We start from the raw sequence: 22,659 nt of genomic DNA, 5'->3' as shown, positions 1-22,659 counted from the left end.
GATGAAGCAGGGACCCCCACAACTTCATCAAAGATTCCATACCGTTTCATGGTTTGACAGCAGGATCATCAGTGTGTTTTGGATTCATGTCAATTTGTGTTTTCAGATATTTAACCACTTGAACCGTCACTACTTAACCCTTTCAATGCCACCTTTTCACCACTAGAGGGCGCCCAATGGCCATAGAATCCACCATAGAAAAGCGCTGTATATGCACAAGCCGTGCACAGCCATGACGCGCCTGAACACTTTCCTTTGTGTCATGAACAGGGACAGGATGAAGTTAGCTTGAAGTTAGCTATTAGCTACCAAGCATTTTAGAAGCCCTATTTTCGGCGATTTAGCCATGATTAAACCTTGCACACCTCATGGATATGCATGGAACAGAGAAAATGAGCTCTAAAGATCCTGGATTGCATTGGAGTGGATGGTAAATATCGGCGGCGCGACGCTCTCGCGGGCCATGTAAACAGATGACGGCCGGCGGCCCGGCTCGAAAAAAAAAAAAAAAAAAGCCGAACTAGTTCGGGATAGGCACCCAGGACGCTAATAATTATCCCGAACTAGTTCGGGATAGGCACAATAAGAGTTAATAAACTTGATCTTTCACTCTGTACTTAGTCTGCTCTTTTTCCTCTCTACACCAAAGCTCTTTGCCCAAACTAGCCAATCTACAAGCTCACAACGCCTCACAGCGCAAGGCGTTGTGAGCTTGTAGATCTGCTATTTTTGGCTAAACTTCTCAGAATATGGACGTTAGGGTTCAGGTGGTTAATATAAAAAAGGAGAAAAATCAAACAAAACACACAAATATTTGGACCCCCTGTTGAAGACCCTTGTTCTATGGTAATGAACATGAATCTAGTTCTCTTCAACAGTATAGAAGTTAACAAAACTAAAACAAAAAAATATGTGAGTCTGCGTTTTAGTTTGTGTTTTTTTATTAGACATGGTAATGTCACAAACAAACAGCAGTTAGTCTGAAAATTACATTCAAAATGTGCATTTGACCATGCGGCAAAATCCAGGTACACCTTCAAGAAGAAACCAACACTTTATTATTCCCCCCACACTCCATGTGTAATGTTATGGTTCAATTCAGATTCACCAAATCATAACTCGTCTTTCACCAGCAACCATCAAAGCATACATATCTCCAACACAACAACATATTTGAACACTTATTTCCTTTCACTGTACAATATGCTCTGACGCGTCTTCCTAAAAAGGCTTAATTCTTTAGCATTCTAAACTTTCATACACTCCCATAGGACCACCTGTGAAATGAAAACAGTATTTTTCCAGTACCATTTATTAACCTCCAAAACATTTCATATTTTATTAGCTTAGTTCGAGGAGAAAGGGATCATCAAGCCGGGAACCACAAAGGAGCACGAACAAACGATTGATCTGAAATGGTAACGTTAGGACTCCAGTTCCCAGAAATCTCCTCGTTCTCCATTTCTCGTTTTCCAGTAACACGAGGGGGACCTCTGGGAGAGGGAATCCGAGTTATGTCTAATTTATGCTCTTGTCGCGTGGCCGAAAATAGCAGACACAAAAGCTCACACATCGTGAGCCTGTAAGGTCGGGCGTTTTTGGTGAGCGACGCCGTCGTGTGACAAAGTAACGAACCGGGGCTTTAGCGCATGTTGCCTCTCGACGAGAAAACAAAAGACACTGAACCGCACTCGACACAAAACAACGCGTCCACGATGACGACAACAACGGCCCGTCACTAAAACAGAAGCTTTAACCGACAAAAGAGCACATCGTGAAAGACTATACGACGACACAATCTGTACATGGGCGGGGAGGAGGAGTACGCGGCAAGGTCTTTCCGAGTTAACCCAAGGCTTCGAGGTCTGCCGCAACGAATTTCCATTTTTACATTTAATTCATCCCGAACGAACATCACAAACAAGTAACACGTTTCATTTTAGCGTCTTCCCCCTCTCAGTCACTGCCATAAGGGTGATCATGACCGATGAAGTCACGGGGGGGGGGGTGGGACGTTATAACACTGTTTGGGAGACATGAATGGGGCAGTAACAGAGAGTGGGGGATTGAGGGTGGGGGGGGGGGACTCATGGGGGCTTTAACCCATTTAGGCCTAGAATTATTGAATGCTTTAACCAGTGGAAAAATAGCAGATATACAAGCTCACAGCGCGGCACCGAGTGCCGTGCTGCGAGCTTGTAGATCTGCTATTTTTGAAAAAATCTTTGAATATGATTTTCGAAGCGAACGTTTGTAACTCAAATTTTGCTTCTGGGTGGTCCCTGGAACTAGATATTTTGAGATGGGGGGTCCGTGGCCAAATACATATCATTTTGGGGGTCCTTCACGTGAAAAGGTTTGAGAACCACTGACACAGTAGTCTCTCAAGAACAGACTAACTGAGCTCCAGTTAAGTGAAAAGGACCTTTTCTTTGACGATGGCTGGCCAGATTGCTGACATAGAAACATAGGTTTTTCAAAAAACCTTAGAAGGATTCAAAATTCTAATTTTCAAGATTTTTCAAAAAATAGCAGATCTACAAGCTCGCAGCGCAGCACTCGGTGCCGCGCTGTGAGCTTGTAGATCTGCTATTTTTCAATAGTTAAAGCATAAAATAATGATACCCGTTCTGAATGGGTTAAAGGTGGGAATGGGGGTACATCATCATCATGACTATGTTCCAGTTAATCCGAGTAGTTATTCCAGACCAAATCCAACACATAATACTGATTTTTCTCTCTTCTCCCAACCCCTGCTCATCCATACTTGCACATAGCTTACGCCAACACATCAGAGGTAAACGCTCCAAAGCACAGAGATAGGCCGTCCTCGTCCAGTTCAGTTACAGCACCGCTTCTCCACGTCGGGTTTGGTGTGGGACCACCAGGGGTCCAGGTGGACCCCTTTACAGGTCTGTTAACTCTGAGAGTGTACAAACGGTTCCGTTTGGTACACTCTCAGAGTTCAATTAACACTTGAGGGGTTGACAGGGTAGATTGGGGTTCCAGTATAGTTCTAGTTCAGTGATTCTCTATATTTTTCATTTCAAAGACCCTCAGCTTGATATGATATTAGTCCATGAAAAGGTTCCCCCTCCACGACCTCAATCTACTGTAACAGTAAATTCATAGAGTGTACAAATGGAACCAAATGGACGGGGTCAATTTGTAAAATCAAGAGTCAAAGACTTGTTAAAGTGATCCCTGACTAATACGACAAATATGCCTTAATACATTATAATTGTCCTCTATAACTACAATGTAAAATTAAAAACACCTTCAATATTTTATTTCTTCAAGAAATAGCTAATCTTTCACTCAACAGGAGAAATGCCTGTCGCAAGTTGATGATGTCATAAATGTCATGTGTGATCTAACCCTATGGAATTTATGGAATGCATGTGCAAAAAACACATTTGAAATATTGAGTTGCTGCTCATATTAACCATATGAAGTATTAAGTTTGTTTTTATTTGCACATGCATGCCATAAATTCCATAGGGATAGATCACACATGACATTTATGACATCATCAACTTGCGACGGGCATTTCCCCTGTTGAGTGAAAGATTCGCTATTTCTAGAAGAAATAAAATAATTAAGGTGTTTTTAATTTTACATTGTAGTTATAGAGGACAATTATAATGTATTAAGGCATATTTGTCGTATTAGTCAGGGATCACTTTAAGGGTCCATTTGGGACCTTTTGGTGGTGGTGCCCGAACCGGACGCTGAGAAACGGTGAGTTACAGCTTATTCCGTCCACAAAGGTGGTTAAGAGTTCTAGTATGCAGAACGGCCAGGTTTGGCCCGAGTCACACACTGCTAGAGCAGAGCTCTCCAGCAGTCCATGCAAGTCCTTCTGAGACTCTTCTTTAGGCCGCGATCCGAGCCGAGCCGGGCCGGGCCGGGGCGGGTCGTCCAGAATCTTCCGGAAACTTTTTACTGGCCACAGGAATCCAGTGTATGTCAAATACCTGAATGCTCCAATCCGACAACGCACTGACGCTCGCACTCTCTCTCTCTCTCTCTCTCTCTCACTCTCACACTCACACACACTCACTCACTCACACACACGCACACACGGGTCCTCACCGCACCGTTCCAAGTCACGGCAACACTATCCGTCATCCGGCCAGAAAAATCAACCGATAAAAGTTCCCAAAGTCAGCAGTCCAGCCTGCTTACTTGCAGCCTGGAATGGCAACCAAAACAGAGAAAGTGAGCTAAAATCTGTACAAACTTATTTTAGCTCAGCTCCAAAAAAAAAAAAACATTTCTTTTTTTTTAATAAGTGCAAAGTCTTCTCACTCTCGCAGAAGAAGCTTTATCTTAATTTGTATCTTAAATCATCAATGAACAATAATTGCAATTCTCTCTCGATTGCTTGGTCCAACACAGCAACGTCCAGTTCAGCCCAGAGGAAAGAAAGTTGACCAAAAAAACGTCACCACCCGTGTTTTTGAAAAGCTTTTGAGTGGGGTCTTTTCTCCCGTCGTGCCTTGCAGTCGGAGCCCCTCTCTCTCTCTCTCTCTCTACCTGCCGAAGATGCTCTCGTACTCCAGCAGAATGAGCTCTACGATCTGGTTCTGGTAGACCATGTGCACGGCGATGTTGCCCGTCTCCGTCTCGGGCCTCAGCAGCGTGGGGCCGAACACGATGGCCACGCTCTGGGTGGTCATGCGGTTAGCCTCGCCGTGGTCCACCACCCTGAGGGGGGGAGGAGAGGAGGAGAAGATGATTATTAAAGAGGTGGTGCCATGATTCCCCCCCCTCTAAAACATGATTATCAGGTATTATGATTATACTAGGAGGAAGACTTTTTCCAAAAAAGTATACAGAAAGAGTTAAAATTGGGTTTTTATGTGGCCACACCCCCAGTTCATTAAGTATGCATGGATGGCATGGTGGGTGGTGACCCAGCTGATATAGCCCCACCCCACAGTGTTGGGTGAATGGCAATTGGGGAGGAGTTGATACTGTGACACCCTTAGTATCTGTGTTTTTTTAACTGACACTTTTGGCCACAAGGTGGCAGCCTCCAAGAGAAAACAAACAGAGAATACATCATTTTTCCAAAAAAAAAACACATCAGGGGGTCTAATGAAGTACTTTCCAACCTCCTAGACACATGAAAAACAGAAAAAGTACAAAACTATGGCACCACCTCTTTAAAACCCATTTAGAACTGGGTACACATTATTGCAGGGGTCTTCAACAGGGGGTCCGGGACCCCTAGGGGGTCCTCAGAGTCACTACAGGGGGTCCTCCAAATCTTTGTGTGATAGAAACCTTTTTTTCTCCTTTTTTATATTAACCCTAGCGTCCATATTCTGAGAACTTTAGCCAAAAATAGCCGATCTACAAGCTGTGAGCTTGTAGATCGGCTATTTTTGGCAAAGAGGTTTTGTAGAGTGAAAAAGAGCAGACCAAGTACAGAGTGAAAGGTCAAGTTTATTAAGTATTGACGGTTCAAGTGGTTAAATATCTGAAAACTCAAATTGACATAATTCCAAAATACACTGATGATCGTGCTGTCAAACAATGAATCTATATGGAATCTATGAACACGTTGTGGGGGTCCCTGCTTCATCTCTCTCTCAACTAAGGGGTCCTTGGCCTGAAAACGTTGAAGACCCCTGCATTATTGTGTATCATTATTTTATGCTTTAACTATTGAAAAATAGCAGATATACAAGCCCACAGCGCTGTGAGCTTGTAGATCTGCTATTTTTGAAAAATCGTGAAAATTGGAATTTTGACCCGATTCTATAAGTGTCTTTTGAATCCTTCTAAGATTTTTGGAAAACCCTATGTTTCTATGTCAGCAATCTGGCCAGCCATCGTCAAAGAAAAGGTCCTTTTCACTTAACTGGAGCTCAGTTAGTCTGTTCTTGAGAGAATACTATGTCAGTGGTTCTCAAACTTTTTCATGTGAAGGACCCCCAAAATGATATGCATTTGTCCCCCCCAGAAGCAAAATTTCAGTTACAAACGTTCGCTTTGAAACTACATATATTCAAAGATTTGCACACATTTTCACGACTTTTTCAAAAATAGCAGATCTACAAGCTCGCAGCGCGGCACTCGGTGCCGCGCTGTGAGCTTGTATATCTGCTATTTTCCACTGGTTAAAGCATTCAATAATTCTAGTTCTGAATGGGTTAAATGAAAGCGAGGTATAGGGCTGTCACCATATGACATTTTACACGACGATTAATTGTCACTCAAATAATTGCGATTAACGATTTAATTGTGTTTTTGGCGTTGATAATTACATTTCTTTTTGGCTTGTAGGCTTTGAAGTTGCACATGGCAATCATGACACATAACTTCAATATACAAAGAAATTACTGACATATTTGACAACTTTATCCTTTAAAAAAGAACATTGATAGTGGAAATAGCCGATCTACAAGCTCACAACGCGTTGCGATGCGACGTGTTGTGAGCTTGTAGATCGGATATTTCCACTACTTTTTGTTATTAACATTTCGCAACATGGAAACGATTATGAGGATTATGCAAAATAATTGCGATTACCTCAAGTAATTGCGATTAGGCGATTATGTAATAATTGTGACAGCCCTAGCGAGGGATGGGAGGGCTAAATAAGGCGAAAATAAGTAAAAAATCAAACCTCGGTTCGAAGTGGAGCGGTGAATTTGAGCAGCTGTACCCTATTTGAGTGAGTGAGTGAAATGCCTAAACTGTAAACTGGGCCTGTGAGTGAGTGGTGAGTGTGCCTGGCCTGCACAAAACAGCGCCCCTCCTTTAACTAGTGTGTTGTGTGTGGCCACTCAAGGTATTGCCAGGCTACGGACACGGCCAGCCAGCCAGCCAGCCAGCCAGCCAGCCACCCAGCCACCCACCCACGGACATACCTGTCTATTGGGAGCGCTTTCACCGCTCCAATAAACGCTCACACACTGAGGGCTCCAATGCAGAAAGTGCTTTATTTGCACCACAGAAAAGAGTGACGTTTCGAGCACAACGCTCTTCTTCAGACCGAGTCCCTAAAGCAGGTGTTCCCAAACCTTTTTGTCTCAGGGCACCCCATACATATTTTTTTTAAATCCGAGGCACTCCTACATTATAATTTTCACTCCCAGCACCTTATATTTTTAGATATCGTCGTTGTCGGGTGGAAACCTTGTATGTCCAAAACCGTTCGTTTTGTATTTATCATCTATAAAATGTACTAAACTAGTGAAAACAGCCGATCTACAAGCACCCTAGATCGGCTGTTTTCACTAGTTTTGTGCGACAGTCTTGTATGATGAAGCAGGGCTTTGCTTTACCTAAAGACGTACACATTTGAAACTTGGAGATACGAGGTTTCTGCCCGACAGTGACGATATTTTAGTGATTATGTTGCGAGGAAAACGTTGAGATAATAGCCATTTTGGTTAGAACTGACAGAAAATAACATTGTACTAATGATACTAAATGTAGTGTCAAAATTCGAAATACTATCAAATGATCTCGCGGCACCCCTGGACTGCCGTCGCGGCACCCCAGGGTGCCCCGTCACCCACTTTGAAAACCCCTGCCCTAAAGGGTGAGGTCGAGCAGGACGGAATTCATTGCAAGTGTGATTCGAGTTGCGGTTGGTTGTTTAAAAGGTGTACAAAATATTTCCCCAAATATGGACATGACTGAAGTCTGACATCATGAATGTATTATGTTATAGACCACATGAAGACTCACACAATATGTCCATATATGGGCATTCCAAGCTATGGGCTTAATATTGATGACACCAGTAGGGATGGCCAACGGTTAACCGTTACCGGTAAACCGATAAGAAATTGGTTACCGGTAAGCACTAACGGTCAATTTTGACCGATAAAAAAGAAAAGAAAAAGGAAATCCACCCATGTGTCACACCAAAAGCCCCGTACACCAATATCTACGCAACATCAAGTCATCAACCATGCAACTAGACGCGCTGTGGTCACACATTTCTGGACACCAATGTCTATGTAACATCCATGCATCCACGCAACTGCGAGTCTGCGACGAGTCGTACACGCTGACTTGTTCAACAAACGCTCCGTCGTCGATTGGATTTTACAAAACAGACCCCCGTCACATTGAATCCCGTTTAAGAAGAGCTTAAAACACAACTTTCTAATGTTACATGTTGATGACGTGAGGAACGCTAAAGTCGTCTTGTTTACAGAGTAGGATATGCGAAAATAACAAAGCGCAGAGTCGCAAATTCAATGATCGCTGCACCAGCACACACAAAACACAGGCGAGAGATAAGAAAATGAATGAAATGGACATCACGTTTAGCCGATTCAACCATTCCATAAGTCATACGATTGAAAGTTATTGCGCTACATGCGAGCATCTCGCTGCTACTGTTTTGTTAAGCGATAGCCAGCCTGAGCCAGGGAGTGCACATAATGTTAGAGAGGCATGGGCTGAAGGGCCTTTTGGTGGACAATTCTGTTGATAAAAGTTAAGGGCTCCAGCCCCCTTTGCTGTATGTGCGCACGTGCCTGGTCAGCGCATCATATTACAGACTGTCTGATCATTTCAATGCCACCGTTTCTTTGCAAAAACACATTTCTTTTAGAAAACATTTGTATTCTTGTTTCTCCTAGTTTTATTGTTTTTAATGTGTAAATATGGCACTTTATTATGGGGAAAAACGGGTGTATTTTCCTTTTTTAAATCGCTAAAATAGCGCATTTTTGAACACATTTCCTTAACGGTTAACGGTTAATTAACTGATAAGGCCTTTCGGTTATCGGTTAAGAAAAAATCTCCATTTGGCCATCCCTAGACACCAGGGATCTCCATGTATGGGCCTCACTGTCACAATGTGATGTCACAACAATGTGATGTCATAGGTCAGGTATAGACATTGAGGCGTTACCCGGCCAGGCGTTACTGACAAGATGTGACGGTTTTCATAGTTAACTGCAACCTATGGTCGCAGTTACTAATGTGTAATATAACAATATTACTACCACTGCTACTAACTACTAATAATAATACTACATTTAACACATTAAATGTAGCTCGATGTCAGCTAGATCAAGATAAGACTTAACAAATTGCATTTGTTAATGACAAAGACGAAGGTTTTCAGATGGAAATTATGTCATAAATAGCACCGACTGAGAGAACGGTGTAAGAGTTTTATTGTTTGGCTATCCTTTTGAATTCAGTGCCTTCAAGCTATGATTTAATCTGGAAGAGTGAGCCGTTACAAGGCTTGCAAACGATCTTTACACACAATAACTGGAGGGGTGGGTGGGAGATGGAGCTGTGGCGGGGGGAGACTTAAAGATGGAGAATGCACACAAGCTTCTCAACCCATACGCCCGTGTAACAATATATTGAATGCCCCTAAGGCAACGACGGCATAATATCATTTTTAAATAGAATCTACATCCTTGCATGCAGATGCACAAAACAATAACATATTCATGGAGGGGGAAAATGATTAAATTCTGGCTGCTGATATACACAGCCCTGCACACACTGAATGTCACGCTATAAATTCACTGAAGAAACAGCACTTCATAGGTACTGAATTACTGCAAACACAGTGGCCATATAAATGCAAATTGGAAACCTAGGCAAATGTCATCGTGAACATATGATATTGGCCCCTGGCTGCAGCAGGGCTAAGAATACAACCTTAACCCATTTAGGCCTAGAATTAGAAGGATTCAAAAGACACTTATAGAATCGGGTCAAAATTCTAATGTTCACGACTTTTCAAAAATAGCAGATCTACGAGCTCGCAGCGCGGCACTCGGTGCCGCGCTGTGAGCTTGTATATCTGCTATTTTTCAATAGTTAAAGCATAAAATAATGATACACAAAATGTGTACCCGTTCTAAGTGGGTTAAACCTGGCTATAGTTTCAGCGTGGCCCACTGGCGAATCCAGTCAGTCGGGGATAGCAAAGCAAAAAAAAGAGAGATGTGAGTGGAACGTATTAAGCTAAGAAAGGAAAATTCTCTCATGGTGTGTGTGTATATATATATATACTTTTACATACTGGTCCAACATTATCGGCACTGTCGAGAACAAATATCTATTTCAATGTGCGACGTGTGGAACATGCATTTCATTTATAAACGGATGAATGTAAAAACGCTCCGTATATGAATTGAGTGGGTAAAAGTCCACCGTTAAAGGAGTAGTTCACCCTCAAAATGCCTTTTTTTCTATTGATTAGTCACGCCATGGAGACTAGAGTTCAATAATATTTTTAGTTTTTTGGCAAAAGACAAAAATATGATAACAATAAATTTACCCCCATTCGTTCCGGATGGTGACCCGTTTCGAAACGGGTCCCCATCCGGAATCAATGGGGGTAAATTTACTCGAATCAAATTTTTGTCTTAGGAATGTGACAAAAAACAAAATATATTATTGAACTCAAGTCTCCATGGCATGAATAATCAATAGGAAAAAAAGTCATTTTGGGGGTGAACTACTCCTTTAAGAGATACACAGTGAATGACCAACAGCGTGTGGACTGAATTTGTTGAATTTTAACCCAGTCAGAACGGGTATACATTATTGTGTATCATTATTGAACGCTTTAACTATGGAAACATAGCAGATATACAAGCTCACAGTGCGGCACCGAGTGCCGCGCTGCAAGCTTGTAGATCTGCTATTTTTGAAAAATTGTGAAAATTAGAATTTTTACCTGATTCTATAAGTGTCTTTTGAATCCTTCTAAGATTTTTTGAAAAAAACGATGTTTCTATGTCAGCAATCTGGCCAGCCATCGTCAAAGAAAAGGTCCTTTTCACTTAACTGGAGCTCAGTTAGGCTGTTCTTGAGAGACTACTGTGTCAGTGGTTCTCAAACCTTTTCATGTGAAGGACCCCCAAAATAATATTTATTTAGCCACGGACCCCCATCTCAAAATATTTAGTTCCAGGGACCACCCAGAAACAGTTACGCGAGACGTTCGCATTAAAAATACATATACGTATATTCAAAGATTTTCACACATTTTCATGACTTTTCAAAAATAGCAGATCTACAAGCTCGCATGGGTTAATTTATAAACGGATGAATGTAAAAACGCTCCGTATAGGAATTGAGTGGGTAAAAGACCACCGTTAAGTGAATGTCACGTGATTTTTATGTAACATTCACTGATGGTGCACGAAAAGAAAACTCTGCGTGTCTTCTTTGCTCTGTGCCAGGATCCAACTTCAATCAGAGGCTAATGTACATTGTACTTTAGTGCCATCAGCAGAATCTGGTGAACTTGGGGGCCCATCAAACTTAACCCATTTAGGCCTAGAATTATTGAATGCTTTAACCAGTGAAAAATAGCAGATATACAAGCTCACAGCGCGGCACCGAGTGCCGCGCTGCGAGCTTGTAGATCTGCTATTTTTGAAAAAGTCATGAAAATGTGTGCAAATCTTTGAATATATGTATTTTTCAAAGCGAACGTTTGTAACTCAAATTTTGCTTCTGGGTGGTCCCTGGAACTACATATTTTGAGATGGGGGTCCGTGGCCAAATAAATATCATTTTGGGGGTCCTTCACATGAAAAGGTTTGAGCACCACTGACATAGTAGTCTCTCAAGGACAGACTAACTGAGCTCCAGTTAAGTGAAAAGGACCTTTTCTTTGACGATGGCTGGCCAGATTGTTGACATACAAACATCGGTTTTTCAAAAACTCTTAGAAGGATTCAAAAGACACTTATGTAATCGGGTCAAAAATCTAATTTTCACGATTTTTCAAAAATAGCAGATCTACAAGCTCGCAGCGCGGCACTCGGTGCCGCGCTGTGAGCTTGTATATCTGCTATTTTTCAATAGTTAAAGCATAAAATATTGCGTCATATTGTGTTCAGGCCTAAATGGGTTAATGGGTGTAATTTCAAAATGTATAGTTTTCAATTAGAGAATGAGACATAATGCAATTTTTTTGTGGGGGCATTTTATTGCTTTTATTAGATTGGAGAGTGTATAGAGAGGCTGAGAGAGATAGGGGAGACACCGAGACGTTTGGTAGTCGGATTTTAACTGAGTCCTGGCATATGCACTAACTCAGGGGTCTTCAACGATTTCAGGTCAAGGACCCCTTAGTTGAGAGAGAGATGAAGCAGGGACCCCCACAACCTGTTCATAGATTCCATATAGTCGTTTGACAGCGCAATCATCAGTGTATTTTGGATTCATGTCAATTTGTGTTTTCAGATATTTAACCACTTGAGCCGTCAATACTTAATAAACTTGACCTTTCACTCTGTACTTAGCCTGCTCTTTTTACCCTCTACACTAAACCCCTTTGCCTAAAATAGACGATCTACAAGCTCACTTGTAGATCTGCTATTTTTGTCTCTCAGGGAAGGAAAAAAAAGTTTCTATCACACAAAGATTTGGAGGACCCCCTGCAGTAACTCTGAGGACCCCCTGTTGAAGACCCTTGCACTAACTGGTCGTGGTGAATGGTGCATTTATAAAGAGCCTTCATCCCACTCGTTTTACAATATGCATTGAATTCAACCCATTCCACACACATATTCATTCATACACTGATGGCGGAGGAAACCACGCAAGGCACCAACCTGCTCACCAGGAGCAATTGGGGATTCAGTGTCTTGCTCAAGGACTCTTGGACAGTAACCCTGGGGGAGCCCGGGATTCGAACTGGGAACCTTCCTTCCATTTCCCAAGTGGCTGCTCTACCCCCTACGCTCTCAATCATCAAAGTTGCCCACCCCTGTTCAAGACACTTTGCAGTCAGTGATGATTTGGGGTGCTTTGGCAACTTGCAAAGTTGCTTTTTTACATAATTTTTTACACAATTATTCATTTTTTAGATGGATCTGTATAAAAAAAATTAATACAAAAAAAGTAATCTTAACCCCCGACACTACTACGACTAACACTGGATGAAGAAGATCAAACTTAGCTTACCTGCGCAGGTGTTGGAAGAGGAGCTGCATGGTGTCGTGGTTGGGATTTGGCAACTGCTTGATGATGTCTTTAATGGAGTTGACTCGCTGCTTGTAGTCAGAGCATTCTGATGCACAGAGAGAGATGAGAGCCTTCAAATGAATGCACGGGGCGCCATCTTGTGGCCGCATCACTGACAAGCATGCAAGGCTTAATTGGCTACAACCACAGTACTACAAGCATGCACTTGGCCAAATTCAGGTGTCAGTGCGAGAACAGACAAATTTGCAATGCGAGGGGCATGCACTTTTATTAGGATAACGCGTTAATAATTGTGTTAATAGTGCAATAACTGTTAGTGGATTTGGAGAAAGAATTAGTGCCACACATGGTCAGAAAGCATTTACAGCAGTGTTGATGAAAGATAAATACATCGACTGACAGTAACAGATAGATTTGACTAAAATGTTTATCGTATTCTTTTGTAATAACGGTAATAATGAAAAAGCAATCTGTCAAAAATAAATATATTTTGTAAACACATTTAAACAATCTCAAATCAGCTGTAAAATGTATAAAACAACAGACAACATGCTTGGACTGCTGGTCGCTCAACACGATGCATAAAGATTTTTTCCTATTTCTGGGTCTTCAACGTTTTCAGACCAAGGACCCCTTAGTTGAGAGAGAGATGAAGCAGGGACCCCCACAACAGCACAATCATCAGTGTATTTTGGATTCAGGTCAATTTGTGTTTTCAGACATTTAACCACTTGAACCGTCAATACTTAATAAACCTTGACATTTCGCCCTGTACTTGGTCTGCAAAACCTCTTTGCCAAAAATAGCTGATCTACTTGAGCTTGTAGATCTGCTATTTTTGGCTAAAGTTCTCATAATATGGACGCTAGGGTTCAAGTGGTTAATATAAAAAAGGAGAAAAAAGGTTTCTATCACACAAAGTTTATCCCCTATAGATTTGGAGGACCCCCTAGGGGTCCTGGATCCCTGTTGAAGACCCTTGGACTACACCAGGGCTACTCAACTTAAGATGCCTCAGGGGCCACTCAGCAAAATACCAAAAGTCCAAAGGGCCGCAAACTAAAAATGACGGTCCCATTTTGGACATTTACAATGATTTTGTAACACACTTCATGACAAGTCTAATATAATTAAGGAAACGCACAGAAAACAGCCACATTTCCATCTATATAAGCCAGGCCAAACCTCATTGAACCAAAAGATTGTCATGGATGGAATGAAGAAATTATTGAATTTGATCAAATTGGGTTTTATTCTCAAAATGTGAAGAGAAAATTAACAGCACTGGTTCAATCGTTTTGTAACCGCCCCTGTGTCTGGGTATGCAAGGCTAGTGAACTTTGGCAATGTAAAGGCATGTTTTCTCATGCCAATAACGTTCCTTTTCATTAATAGGACGGATTTAAAATAAATATACTTATTATTCAATCATTCAAACCCCAGCATCCCTATTCTTGGGGAACATTCACCAAAAATAGCCGATCTACAAGCTCACCACAAGATGCATTTGTGAGCTTGTAGATCGGCTATTTTTGGTTAAGAGTTGTTGTTGTATGGAAAAATAACTCAAGCAGCAACAACACTAGTATATCGTTGTTGTCGGGTGAAAATCTCATATCTCCAAATTTGTAAGTTCTTTCGCAAATCAGACAAGGCCGTCGCACAAAAGTAGTGAAAACAGCAGATCTACAAGCACACAACGCCTCACACCGCGAGGCGTTGTGTGCTTGTAGATCGGCTGTTTTCACTAGTTTAAATCATTTTTAAAATGATAAATTCAAAACGAACGGTTTTGGACATACAAGATTATCACCCGACAACGACGAAAACTGTCGCTGGAGTAGTGGGAACGCCACCGTCGCCCCCTGCAATGTTGTGGCCCTCGGCTTGGTACCCTAGACATAATTCGGCCCTTGGGGAAAACTAATTGGGGAACCCTGCTCTACACAGCGTCGTGCAAACACACAACCGGGCATCAAAGAAGTACTCACTGATGGCTTCGACGAAGTCCTCGAAGGATCCGTACGTGAAGAGAGGCTCTGGGAGCTCCCTGAAGAACATCTTGAGAGCTCCTGTGGTCACGTGGATGTCCTCCCATTTACTGTCATTCAAATCCACCGTCTCATCTGATGGAGAAAGAAAGAGGTCAGTGGAGAGACAGAAAAAACTAATTTAGGCTTTAAACAGTAAAAAATTGCAGAAATACAAGCTCACAGCGCGGCACCGGGTGCCGCGCTGTGAGCTTGTAGATCTGCCATTTTTGAAAAAATCTTGAACATTAATGTGCAAGTCTTTGAATATGTTTGACCCGGTTCTATGAATGTCTTTCTAAATCCTTCTTCTAAATCAGTGGTTCTCAAACTTTTTCATGTCAAGGACCCCCAAAATGACATGTATTTGGCTGTGGACCACCATGTCAAAATATGTTCTTCCAGGGACCACCCAGAAGCAAATATTTGAGTTACAAATGTTCGCTTTTAAAAAGATATATTAAAATCTAGATTTTTCAAAAATAGCAGATCTACAAGGTCGCAGCGCGGCACCAGCGCGGTACTCGGTGCCGCGCAGCGAGCTTGTAGATCTGCTATTTTTCAATAGTTAAAGCATGAAATAATTTTAGACCTAAATGGGTCAAATCAAAGAAAGAGTGAAAGAAAGAAACGAAGTGAAAGTAAATTAAGTGAAAGAAAAAGAGAGAAAGAAAAATGCTCCAAAGAAAGAAAGGAAAGGAAAGAAAAGTGTGAAAGACAGAGCAAAAGAATTTAATTATTTTGAAATAATTAATCAAAAGAATCAACGAATTAAAGAAAAAACTTAATCAAAAGGGGAAAAAAATAAATAAACATTGGGACACATTGTAGCAGTGCGTAGGTAGGAGGACTTAAACGATGAATGCCGTCTCTCTCTGTGTATGTGTGTGTGTGTGTGTGTGTGTGTGTGTGTGTGTGTGTGTGTGTGTGTGTAGAGACTTAACAGCTCAACAAGCTGTGTTGCCCAACTGCTGTGCGGGATGAGATAGCACAGAGGAGGCGTGTGTTTGTGTGTGTGCGTGCATGTGTGTGTGTGTGTGTGTGTGTGTGTGTGCACATGTACGTGTGTGTGTATGACATGTCTGTGGATGGCTGACAGGATTTAACCCATTCACAACGGGTACACATTTTGTGTTTCATTATTTTATGCTTTAACTATTGAAAAATAGCAGATATACAAGCTCACAGCCACGCTGCGAGCTTGTAGATCTGCTATTTTTGAAAAATCGTGAAAATTAGAATTTTGATTCTATAAGTGTCTTTTGAATCCTTCTAAGGTTTTTTTGAAAAACCTATGTTTCTATGTCAGCAATCTGGCCAGCCATCGTCAAAGAAAAGGTCCTTTTCACTTAACTGGAGCTCAGTTAGTCTGTGCTTGAGAGACTACTGTACTGTGTCAGTGGTTCTCAAACCTTTTCATGTGAAGGACCCCCAAAATGACATGTATTTGGCCCCGGACCCCCCCCCATCTCAAAATATTTAGTTCCAGGGACCCCCCCCCCCCCCCCCCCCCCCCAGAAGCAAAATTTGAGTTACAAACGTTCGCTTTGAAAATACATATATATTCAAATATTTGCACACGTTTTCACGACTTTTTCCAAAAAATAGCAGATCTACAAGCTCGCAGCGCGGCACTCGGTGCCGCGCTGTGAGCTTGTATATCTGCTATTTTTCCACTGGTTAAAGCATTCAATAATCCTAGGCCTTAAATCGGGTTAAGCGGAGGGAGGGAGGGAGGGAGGGAGGGAGGCTGGAGCCGTACCGTGATTCACCGCAAAGCGCAGCTTCTGTATGACGGCCAGGTTCCCACTCACTCTGTAGATGCCGTCCATGCTCAGACCTGCAGGAGTAGAGGGACGGGTATGGACATTTCATATCACGATTATTGTGACGAAAGAAATCGCGACTTATGACGTTATCACGATAATCAAAAATCCATTATCCTGGGGTGAAACATTTGCCAAGCTACAAGCTTGTAGATCAGGCTATTCTTTGGCAAAGACATTGATAGAGAATTAAAAAAAAAAGACTGTATCAAGTACGTATATTATAAGTACCTTTTACCAATTATAGAGGGTTTAAGTGGTACCCCCTAGGGATACCAGAAATATGACTTTTGCACCACTGGACTGAACACTACTGCACTTTACTTTATATTATTTATTATTTATGTTCTTGCACGGTGTGGTTTGTTTCATGTTATATGTGAAAAAATTGAGGATTGAATGCACACACTATGTTGCCAAAACAAATTCCTGTGTGTACTACACAATGGCAAATAAAGGAATCTGAAGGATATGCAGCTCGGCAAATAAAAGGTGAATTGATCCCAGTGCATGACGGAGGACGATATCACGATGAATTAAATCTCCACGATACGATTATCGTGAGTGTTTTTTTATCACGATAAACGATAATATCACGTATCGTCCCATGCCTATGCAGGAGACGTTGTTGGAATGGGAGAGAGGAGGAGAAGATGATGATGATGAGGAGGAGACGGAGCGGACGTTAGGGCGGAGGGAATGAGCAGTGGTAGAAAAAGCACTTGATTGTTTTAACTTAAAGGACAACTTTGTTTTTTTTTTACAACAAGGGTTCATATTTTAGATTGTAATTAGAGAACAGACAAAAAGAGTGTTAAAATGTTTTCATTTACTTCTTTCTATCGTTTTAGCGATTTTAATGACATTGATTTCAGATGCGTGCAAGTGTCTTAATATGTATTTAGAGACACAATACGCCCATTCCCAAGATGCACCACAATCTTTCATGGGCAGATGTGTCTTATGGGGGCTAGTAGTGTTACTGTAAATGGTAATAAAGAAATTGCTGGCTTATTGTATCTAAAAAGACATATTTAGGCACCCAACCACTCATCTTTTCTTGTCTCTAATTACAATCTAAAATATGAACCCTTGTTGTAAAAAAACAACAAAGTTGTTCTTTAAGTAATAGTATCAATAATGCAATGTAGAAATGCTCTTAAAAGTAAAAGTCCGGAATTCAAAATGCACATTATGCACAATGTCCCATTTCACAAGTTTTCAAACTTTTGAAAATAGCTGATCCACAAGCTCACGATGAGCTTGTAGATCGTCTATTTTCAAATGGCAAAATGTATTATAGGGTTGAAGTGGTAAATGTATGTTTTGTAATAATAACAATCAAAAACCAAAAAAGTAACCAGTAACTAAAGTTTTCAAATAATTGCAGTGGAGTAAAATACAAGATTGCCTCTGGGACGTATTAGAAAACATTCTTTGCTGCCTTCAATTATACCACACAAAGTCAAAAACAGGCACAAACACACTGTAATGAGATGAGCGTGTGTTGCCATACCTGTGTTTTCCACGTGGTCGATGCACATGTTGACAAAGTTGGGCACAGATGTGTTCTCTCGTTGACAGAGGCTGGCGAGGCTGCAGCCGAAGACCTGATCTGTAAACCCCACAGAAAGACACACAGACACAGGTTTACATGAATATCAATGACTGTCCGGTACAGCTATTCTCAGCTCAGGTACAGGGAGAAGCCAGGATACTAACCCCAGAACCACGTAGAATCGGGTCAAAATTCAAATTGTCACGATTTTTCAAAAATAGCAGATCTACAAGCTCGCAGCGCGGCACTCGGTGCCGCGCTGTGAGCTTGTATATCTGCTATTTTTCACTGGTTAAAGCATTCAATAATTCTATTCCTGAATGGGTTAAGGAGCTATATACTCTTTTCTAACACGAGAGTAGCCTGTAGGGCAGCGCGGCCTCGTTTAGGTCATTGAAGCAGCCATTAGCCTACTGGTCAAACCTGGGACTGCAGTTAAACGTTACTGTGTGCGCGTATGCTAACTGCTAAGGCTAATGTTTACCCTAGTGCGCCTGCTCAGTGCCTCGGCCAATCAAAAAGTTGGCAACTAGCAGTGATGTCATTACGTGCGCATCCCGCATCAAAAACTCATTCAAGTCACCCAGGGACTCATTCATGTCATGGTCCTGGGGTCCCGGGGATGCGCCTCCATTGGAGTCCATGTTAAAATAATTTACCGGGTCGCGGTAAAAGAAAAACATTTTAAAATTCCACAGACACCACCATTGTTCATGGGTGAAAGCATCCTACTTTACCCTACATTAACTCAAATAAAATCCACGTAGAAAGTCTTAAACAGGCGATAGAAACGTCAATGTTTTGATTCCACCGACGTCCGACGCCATTTTGCGCGTGTAAACTTTATATTGAGGACTCATAAAACTTTTCTGGGACCCATTTGAATGACCACCTGTGGGTCCCGGGACCCATTACATTGAAAACCTAGTAACATCACTGAACTAGACGCAGACCAACCAATCAGCGTGCAATGTACAGATACTTCCGGCAGTCTTCTGAGTGCTTCAAACGCCACTGAGCAACTTGCATTGAAATGAATAGCTGGGGGCGGGGCTGTCCGTCCTCTATTTCTACAACTCTATGGTCTAATCAGGGAATACTGGTTCCCAGTGTTGGGAAAATTCACTTTCTACATGAACTAGTTCAAAGTTCACTTTCTACATGAACTAGTTCAAAGTTCACTTTCTACATGAACTAGTTCAAAGTTCACTTTCTACATGAACTAGTTCAAAGTTCACTTTCTACATGAACTAGTTCAAAGTTCAGTTCACCATTTTTTAAATGAACTAGTTCAGTTCATAGTTCATAATTATTATTTTTTTCTTTGCAATGTGAAATGCCACAAAATCATTATCCTTTCCAACTGTCATTGTCATAACGCTGATAAGCATTTATTGTGAAGGCAAACATTTTTAAATATCCCACATCCTGCAAGTTTCCGTGTGCAGAAAATAGCAGATCTACAAGACATTGTAGATCATCTAATTTCCTCATGCAGTACAAAAAATCACACCTTGTTGTGAACTGAGTGGTGGTCAAATAAAAATAGTCAAATAAAAAGAGTCAAATACATGGATTGCAAGGTTGCTCATGCTCAACAGTGGCGGGAGACAGACGGACGGACGGACGGACGGACGGACGGACGCATTGTGAGCTTAAATCCAACTATTTCCAACTATTATTTGTTTATTATTATTTTCACCTGCTTTAAGAAACTCGGCTAATGATGGACGGGTGGACGCATTGTGAGCTTGTAGATTAGAGCTGGGATCGGGCCCATTTTTTCTGTCCGTTCCGAACCCGTGTGGGCCGTGTCCGACAGTTTTTTGTCCGACCCGAATCGACGTCCGAGCATTAATCATTAAAATGCGTCCGACCCGCGCCGAGGCCCGAACCTTATGTTTCCAACGCTTTTTCCCCTCCTTTCTTTTTCTTTGAGGAAGCCACTGATTTACACTCACAAGCAAACTTGTTCTAATGTGCAGTGCATTCAGCGTGCCTGCTTGTTACCCTTAATGTGAATATTAAGCCACACTGTGGCTTGTGAAAGTGTTTAAATAGTAGGCTATGTTAGATTATTAAATCATACAAATAATAACGTGCGCTGCGCTGCAAGTTTCTGCGCCTGGAAAATAGAAGATCTACAAGCTCACAACGCGTCGCGGATGCGGGGCGTTGTGAGCTTGTAGATCAGACACATTTTGTCACGGAACACGCCGTGATGAAGAAGTATAAGCCAGGATTTACTTGGGTGATGTGATGTGTGTTGAACGGACGGACGGACGGACGGACGGACGAGGCTGCAGTGCAGACTGCACACAACAGCGCCGAAAAAGGTAAAGTAGTGGGAACACAAGCAGGAAGCTCCATTCAGCGGCACGCCACTTCCAATCAAACCACAACATTGCGTATACCTCAGCGTCGGACTTTTCTCCGTGCTCAGAGTTATGTCTCCGGCTGCAACATTAGCGCGAGCACACACACAACGTTGTGCGTGCTGTTGCAGCCACCCAGTCGCGGACGTGTGTGTGTGTGTGTGTGTGTGTGTGTGTGTGTGTGTGTGTGTGTGTGTGTGTGTGTGCGTGCGTGCGTGCGTGTGTGCCCTCCTTGCTACGTGTGTGAGAGAGAGTGTTGAGTCTGCCTGCTCAATAGCGCCCCTCCTTCAACGTGTGTGTGTGTGTGTGTGTGTTTGTGGTCTGTGTGTGTGGTCAAGAGAGGTATGACAGGCGACAGACATACATACAGACAGACACGACATCGTGAAACCCAATTACAGGAGTGGCGGTGAGACCACCACTCAAAAATGTGCTAGTGCTAGTACAAAAAACAATGACTGACGTTTCGATGCTACTGAGTGATTGTTATCACTCGAACCACTTAACCGATTTTAGTGCCATTCCCGAGAATACTCGTGAAAAATACTCGAGTACCCAGAGTGCCGATCCCGAGTATACTCGCGAAAAGTAATATATTACTGTAACGGCGGTTATCCTACCGGGTACAATTACCCAAGCTGTCAAACATTTTGCTAGGGATGTTGAATTTCAATCTTTGTTAGATGATGTTACTAGACACCTTTACGAACACATTGGTGAAGAAATTGTATGGTAAGGAATTTATTCCCAGATTTGACAGGTATTCTGCTCATTGTCCCTGACTATTTGAAAGGTATTATTGTTATTGCTCAGGAGATGCCGTTGCGTGTACCTTTGATGTAGCCCTTGTCTCGCACCGCCTGGTAGGTGGGTCGGCGGGTCAGGAACTTCTTGAGTTTCACTCTGGTCTTCTTTTGATCCGACGCGTCCATACTCAGAGAGGTCTTCATCATGACTGAGGAAAAAACAGCAGGTGCAACAGTCAGGGGCGTCACAAGGGGTAGGAAAGTGGGACTGAGTTACTGGGGCCCAAGGTGGAGGGGCCCTAGTAACTTTAGCTATTGAAAAATAGCAGATATACAAGCTCACAGCGCGGCACCGAGTGCCGCGCTGCGAGCTTGTAGATCTGCTATTTTTGAAAAGTTGTGAAAATGTGTGAAAATCTTTGAATATGTGTATTTTTTAAGCAAACATTTCTAACTCAAATTTTGCTTCTGGGGGTCCCTGGAACTAAATATTTTGAGATCGGGGTCCGTGGCCAAATACATATCATCTTGGGGGTCCTTGACATAGGTTTCTTGCACACATTTTCAAGATTTTCCAAAAATAGCAGATATACAAGCTCGCAGCGCGGCACTCGGTGCCGCGCTGTGAGCTTGTATATCTGCTATTTTTCAATAGTTAACATTCATGGGGGGCCCGCAGTGAATCCTTGTACCCAGGGCCCAGAATTTGGTGTGACGCCCCTGGCAACAGTTGAAGTTTAGATGTCCTTAGCCACAATTGCTTCTTTGCTTCTTCTTCCTAAAAGTTATCTTATCTGTTATTTCATGGGTCTTCAACAGTCCTCAGAGTTACTACAGGGGGTCCTACAAATCCTTGAGTGATAAAAGGTTTTTCTCTCCTTTTTTATATTAACCACTTGAACCCTATAGTGTCCATATGCTGAGAACTTTAGCCAAAAATAGCAGATCTTCAAGCTCACAACGCCTCGCGCTGCGTCACTTGGTCACATGACCGTAGTCAGGATGTTTTGGTCTTCCACCTAGTATGGGCCAGTGTAGCCTATTAGCTATTGTTTGCCGATCTAATTTGGTCATGTTGCCAGCAATGCCCGGAGTTTTAGCCATAAAAACAAACATCAGAGATAACAGGCTTTAAAGATGGGGAAATGCATTGGATTATATGGAGAAAAACGG

General features: G+C 42.2%; 1 protein-coding gene across 5 annotated transcripts in view; it reads right to left on the bottom strand.

Moving 5' to 3' along the window:
- Nucleotides 1-4,530: 4,530 nt before the first annotated feature.
- The window catches only part of LOC308307030 (rho GTPase-activating protein 12-like), a 173,038-nt gene continuing 154,909 nt past the window's right edge, over nucleotides 4,531-22,659 (bottom strand). For all 5 annotated transcript variants that reach the window (XM_080752122.1, XM_080752121.1, XM_080752123.1 and 2 more), the window contains 6 exons: nucleotides 21,573-21,695; nucleotides 18,324-18,422; nucleotides 16,744-16,821; nucleotides 14,943-15,077; nucleotides 12,931-13,036; nucleotides 4,531-4,710 (listed from right to left, as the gene is read on the bottom strand). In XM_080752122.1, the coding sequence (XP_080608248.1) occupies nucleotides 4,536-4,710; nucleotides 12,931-13,036; nucleotides 14,943-15,077; nucleotides 16,744-16,821; nucleotides 18,324-18,422; nucleotides 21,573-21,695 (716 nt within the window). In that variant the 3' untranslated portion in view covers nucleotides 4,531-4,535. The remainder of the gene's footprint in view (nucleotides 4,711-12,930; nucleotides 13,037-14,942; nucleotides 15,078-16,743; nucleotides 16,822-18,323; nucleotides 18,423-21,572; nucleotides 21,696-22,659) is intronic.

This window comes from Nannobrachium achirus (assembly GCF_963921795.1).
Source record: "Nannobrachium achirus genome assembly, chromosome: 21".
Lineage (NCBI taxonomy): Eukaryota > Metazoa > Chordata > Actinopteri > Myctophiformes > Myctophidae > Nannobrachium > Nannobrachium achirus.
This window is presented reverse-complemented; position numbering and strand designations above follow the sequence as displayed.